Source organism: Capricornis sumatraensis, chromosome 2 (assembly GCF_032405125.1).
Source record: "Capricornis sumatraensis isolate serow.1 chromosome 2, serow.2, whole genome shotgun sequence".
Classification (NCBI taxonomy): domain Eukaryota; kingdom Metazoa; phylum Chordata; class Mammalia; order Artiodactyla; family Bovidae; genus Capricornis; species Capricornis sumatraensis.
The window spans coordinates 44050449-44056651 of NC_091070.1; the positions used below are offsets into that span (position 1 = coordinate 44050449).

Sequence of the window (6203 nt, forward strand, 5' to 3'; positions counted from 1 at the left end):
CTGTCACTCTAATTATTCCATTCTAAATTTCTCGGGGGCAGAGAATGAATTTTTCATTTTCGTGTGGGAATTAAGATTCTGCATATCAGGAGGCAGAGGGTCGGGCTTAAAGCCACCGGCTCCAGCGGCTCCTCGCTGCCCTAACCCCGCGGGCAGGGGAAGCCAGGTGGAGCATCGCCTCCACGCGCCGAGACAGACCGAGTCTCTGCGCCTCCAAGAGCAGGTGCGAAACGGACGCTCTGGGCTTTCAGTGGTTTCATCTTCCTCCACCCAGACGCGGGGACCATCCTAGGCGAGGAACCTTCTAGTCCAGTCACCCCAGGGGCCCGCTTGCTGAGGACGGACAGTACGGTGGATTCCTAAACCTTCCCCCAGACGGGTAATTTCCTTCAGCAGTCGCAGGACTCCCAGTCCCACGGCCCGCCCCCCTAAGCTGCGGTGCAAAGAGGACGCGGGCGGGGCCCCCCAACACTTCGCAGCCTACCGAGGAGGCGTGGGCTCGGGACAAGGTGTTTTCGGCCCCCGCGTCGAGCCCGCGGCCTCTTCACCTCAGACTCCCGGACCTCAGGCTCACCGTGAAAGGGACATCCTCGACGCTGCCCACGGAGTAGCAGTTGTCTCCAGGGTTGACAGCTCCGGTGAGGACCTGATGCAGATGCATCTCCGGAGACCCGGCTGGTGAGGCGGACGCGCGAGGAGCGCAAAGAGCCCTGCTCCCGGCCCTCCTCCGGGCGCGAGAAAGCTTCCCGCTCCGCCTCTCTCAGGACCCACCCCGCTGCGGCTCTGGCTTAAGGCCTCGTCCCCCCTTCGTCTCCCCCCGACGTCGTCCCGGCCATAGGAGCTCCTCGGCCGCCGCCGCCGCCGCCCGGATCGCCGCTCGGCTACGGAAATGCCCGGATGCTCCCACCGCCGGCTGCACCGGCGCACAAATGCGGGAGGAGAGCAAGTGTGCGGGAGGGGGAGGGGTAAGGGGTGAGGAAGAACGCGAGCCGGGCGCGTGCTGGAAGAGACGCTCCTCCCGAGGGAGGTGGGCGGCGCGCGCGTCCACCCTCTGGGCAGCGCGGGACGAGGGGAAGGGTAAACCCCTCCTCCCGCTGCCAAGCCCTCAGCAGGGTCCTTCTCCTCACGCCCCGCTTGTGCGCGTGCGCGCGCAGAGGTTTCCAGGACAATAGCGCGCGCCTCGCGGACCCCTGTCCCGGGATTGCGCGCGCAGACTTGCGGGAGTTCCCTTGGAGCCTCCGGGTTGCGGCCGCCGGGGGCGGTCGCCGGGGTGGCCGCGGGGCGGGGTGGAGGCCGCTCCTGGCCAAGGCCCAATCCCTCTAGCAGACGCACCGCTGGTTTGTGTTTCGTTCTCTGAGTCTTTAATCCAACACCAAGCACACTGCATGACGGTCAGGGCAGTTGACCTCAGGAGGACACCCGTTACCGGGAAATTCCACTTCTGTAAATCTAAATCCCTTCGTGCTTTTTAAAAGTACAGTGCATTAGATATTTTATTTGATGTAAACAGTAAAAATATCTTGCAACTGTGTAGAGAAGCCGTCTAACAGCAAATTATTTTGTTCCCCCTTTTCGTCACAAGTTCTAGACCATCGAAAGGAGCCCCCTGGAATGAGTGACTCCTCTACACTCTTTTTTCATGCGTGATGGCATGGATTCCCTGATTTTTTTAGACTGTCCATCACAAGGTTTTCAGCCTATACTGTGTGTGTGATTTAAGTCACTGAGGCAAGGAGGTAGAAGGGAGCAAGATACAACTATAAAACCAAGCAGAACGCCAAAAGTGTTAGGATTGAGACACAAAAGCCTATGCACCACAGAAGAGGAAAAAGATGGGTGTTAGGAAGAGGCTGACATAAACGCTGCCTTCAAATAGAGAAAATAACCTGAGCTAAGGCTTAGAAGTGTAAAGTGACAGGATGTGCCAATGTGAGAAGACAGATGAAGTTTCGATCCCTGGGTGGGAAACATCCCCTGGAGGAGGAAATGGCAACCCTCTCCAGTATTTTAGCCAGAAGAATCCCATGGACAGAGGAGCCGGTGGGCTCCAGTCCATAGGGTCGGAAAGAATCAGACACGACTGAAGCGACCTAGCAGCCGGCAGGTTAGAGGAACAAAGATTAGATTAACGTTTAAGTCTGAAGATATATAGGGTGGGAAAAAGGAAAGGTAGTAAACATGAGATGGATACCTCCAAGAAGTTAGCTTGGGGCCAGCCTGAACATGTGGAGTCCTGAATGTTCCACTAAAAAGCTTAGATTTTTAGATTTCAATCTGCCTGCAATGTGTGTGGCTGGGGGTGGGGGGTTGGGGCGAGGAATGTGTGCGTGCTCAATCGAATCATGTCATACTCTGCGACCATGGACTGTAACCCGCCAGACCCCTCTGTCCATGGGATTTTCTCGGCAAGAATACTGGAGTGGGTTGCCATTTCCTCCTCCAGAGGATCTTCCCCACCCAGAGATGAACCTTGTCTCTTACACTGGCAGGCGGATTGTTTACCACAGAACCACCTGGGAATCTCGTGGGGTGGGGATGGGGGTGTCCATCAAATGCTTCAAATGCAGAAATGTATAAACCTCTGCTTCTTTAGGAAGGTGACTTTGTTATCACTGTGAGCATAATTAGAAGTTTGGGGAAGACTGCAGGCAAAAACCTGGCCAGAGTTGGTAATCTGTTTAGTGAAATGAGTCAAAAGATAATTCCCAGTGACCTAAGGCCTTTTTATTTTCGTTTTCAATTAATGGCATAACTGTTCCCCCAGTCATCCAAACTAGAAACTGCAAGCAAATTTCACTCCCATTCTCTCTCTTGTCCATATCCAAGGATCACTTTTCCAGGTCCCTAATTCATGCCCTTCATCATCCCTGCTGCCCTTTACCTCATCATTTCTCAAGTAATTACTCTAAAAGCCTCCTAACTGGTTTGACAGCCTTTCATCTCCGTGCTCTCCAATCCGTCCACAGCTCTGTAGCCTGAGAAACCTTTTTAAGGGAAAAATTCCTCTGCTTAAAAGCTTCACTTTCTACAACTTCTGCCTAATCTATTTTATCTCAGGCTGTTCCCTCACACCCACTATGCTCCAGCCCCACAGAGCTATTTGCTGGGTCTGGGGCTTACTGGGTTCTCTTAAGCTTCTGGGTTCATGCTCTTTACTTTCTCCTTCCCCTTGTTGATCTGACAAACCAGAACTTAAAAGTCGGTTACTCAAAACCTTTCTTGTCTACTTCCAAACACCTTGAGGCTTCTTCCTCTTGAAACACACATATCACATACCAATCTCAGTCTTGGTTTGTGTCTGTTTCTTCTACTAGAGTTGTAGATACTTCAAGTCAGGTTCAGTATCTTATTTTCTCTATGTTCTTGATGCCTGAGTCGTAGTACTCTATTTGTGCTGAAATACAAGATTTTAAAGTGAGTAAGATAACCCAATTTTTCCTGAAAAATTTATGAGGTAAAAAATTACCTGTCAGGGGCTTTCCCGGTGGCCCAGTAATTGAGAATCCACCTGCCAATGCAAGGGACACAGATCCAATCCCTGCTCCAGGAAGATCCCACATGCCTCAGAGCCACTAAACCCTTGTGCCACAACTACTGAGTCAGAGCTTTAGAGACTGTGCTCCACAACAAGAGAAGCCACTGCAATGAGAAGCCCGTGCACCACAATGAGAGAGTAATCCCTGCTTTCTCCAACTAGAGAAAGCCCCTGCACAGTAACAAAGATCCAACACAGCCAAAAATCAATATATCAATCGATCTTTGAAGTGAAAAGAAAATAATAAAATACTTAAATACAAAGATCAGTCATGCCTACTATAATTCTAGATAAAGTATTAATAGTGATTGAAAAAAAAAGTATTTGTCAGTATACATGGGATTTCCCTGATAGCTCAGTTGGTAAAGTATCCACCTGCAATGCAGGAGACCCAAGTTCAATTCCTGGGTCAGGAAGTTTCACTGTTGAAGAGCTAGGCTACCCACTCCAGTATTCTTGGGCTTTCCTTGTGGCTCAGATGGTAAAGAACCTGCCTGCAATTAGGGAGACCTGGGTTCTATCCCTAGGTTGTTAAGATCCCCTGGAAAAGGGAAAGGCTACTCACACCAGTATTCTGGCCTTGAGAATTCCATGGACTGTATAGTTCATGAGGTCACAAACAGTGGGACACAACTGAGCGACTTTCACTTCACTTCAGTATTCATGTATTTATTTGTGTGAGTGTAAAAGTGTTTAAATTATTTTCAATGGTTTTGTGGAAGTATAACATACTCATGTTAATAAAGTGTACCATGTACAGTATGTTGGGTTCCAGGAAATCACAGGTTCTGTATGTTTAACCATATATTACTAACCATGAATAAGTGTTGTTTTTGTTGTTTATTCTCTAAATCATGTCCAACTATTGCAGCCCCATGGACTGTGGCCGACCAGGCTCCTCTGTCCTTGGGATTTCCCAGGCAAGAATACTGGAGTGGGTTGTCATTTCCTTCTCTAGGGGATCTTCCTGACCCAGGGATCACATCTGCATTTCCTGAATTGCAGGCAGGTTCTTTACCACTAAGCCACTAGGGAAGCCCATGAAATAAGCCATATTTTTTTTTTAAAAAAAAGGGAAAATAACACAGACAACAAAATGTACACACAAAAAATAAAGCCCCGTACTATGCATGATGTACTATAAAGGTAAACACTGGTGCTGCATCTTGGTACTAGCAACTAAAAAGCATGCCACAGTATCAAATACATTTGGGATAATTCCTATATATATAGTATGTAGCAGTAAGAATTGGTATAAGGCAAGCAGTTAAATACAGTAAATTTAAATAAATTCCTTTAGAAGAAGGTGTAATATGTCTAGACAAACATTTCTGTAAAAACTGGAACAAAATATAAGCAGATTAATAGGTTTGAAGAAATCCCAACATTATGTTCATACACAAGGCAAATATTTTACTAAACAGTAATACATGTTGAATAACAGGGAAAATGAATATGTGTTATAGAAGCTAGTGTTTTAGTGAATTATAGCTATGTACTAAGAAATAAACAATTTCTAAGTGCCATAAAGATTTTTAATCTTCACCCTCAAAACTTAAAGAAACATTTCCAAAGCCTGAAAACATTGCTGCTACTGGATTTTAGATGAATCTCTTACTCGTCAACTTTCACTGCATTAGAAACTGAGTCAAGGAGTTCCCTGGCAGTCCAGTGGTTAGGACTCATGGCTTTCACTGCCAAGGCCCAGGTTCAATCCCTGGTCAGAGAACTAAGATCCCACAAGTTGTGCAGTATGCCCCCCGCCTCCCAAGAAAAGAGTCAAAACCATTATCAAACAAAAACTTTTACTTGGATTGTCAAGAGCATTTTTAATGTCACAGTATTTAAACCATTTCACTATTGGCTCTCGTTTTACAACATCCCATGAGGTTTTGGCTCAGTCACACAGTTGTGAGATTGGAGACCTCTTCCTTCTTCCTTTTGGTATCAGCTGAAAATCTGAAGCCTGCATCCACCTATTCCACTCTTCCTTCACGAATCCTTTAAATGACTTCATGATAGCAAAGCAACATCTTAAAGTTGGAACTGGTTAGTTAAGTCTCCTAGAATCACAGCCAAGCCTTTTGTTGTCCAATCTGATCAATCAAAACTCATTCCAGACTAATATGGCAAGTTTCCTTAGTAGCCCACCCACTAGGACAGTTTTACTACATTTTAACTGTCTATAGTTATTTCTTCCTAGTTCATCAACCTTTTGCATGGACCTGAAAATTAAGTGGGGATTCTTATTCTAATCTGGTAATTACTTTTTAAAAAAAAAAATTAGAAAAAGTATCAGTTCTGTAACATTAACAAAATATTTCAATACAACTGTAAGTTATGGCTTCTCATGTCCACAAGTTTTGATTTTTTATTAAAGTATAATTGACATATTAGTTTCAGGTACACAACATAAGGATTTGATACTTATACATATTGTAAATGATCACCACAATAAGTCTAGCTAATATCCATGGCTTCACGTAGTTACAAAGATTCTTTTTCTTTTGATGAGAACTTTTAAGACCTCTTCCCTTAACAACTTCAAATATGCAATATAGTCTTATTAACTATAGTCAATATGCTGTACATTGTATTTCCATGATTATTTATTTCATAACTATAAGTCTATAAGTTTTAATAATATTGTACCTTTAGGGTTTAATGG

General features: G+C 45.9%; 1 protein-coding gene across 6 annotated transcripts in view; it reads right to left on the reverse strand.

Moving 5' to 3' along the window:
* The window catches only part of DMXL2 (Dmx like 2), a 171298-nt gene extending 170637 nt beyond the window's left edge, over window positions 1-661 (reverse strand). For all 6 annotated transcript variants that reach the window (XM_068965082.1, XM_068965081.1, XM_068965079.1 and 3 more), the window contains exon 1: window positions 575-661. In XM_068965082.1, the coding sequence (XP_068821183.1) occupies window positions 575-661 (87 nt within the window). The remainder of the gene's footprint in view (window positions 1-574) is intronic.
* Window positions 662-6203: the final 5542 nt, after the last annotated feature.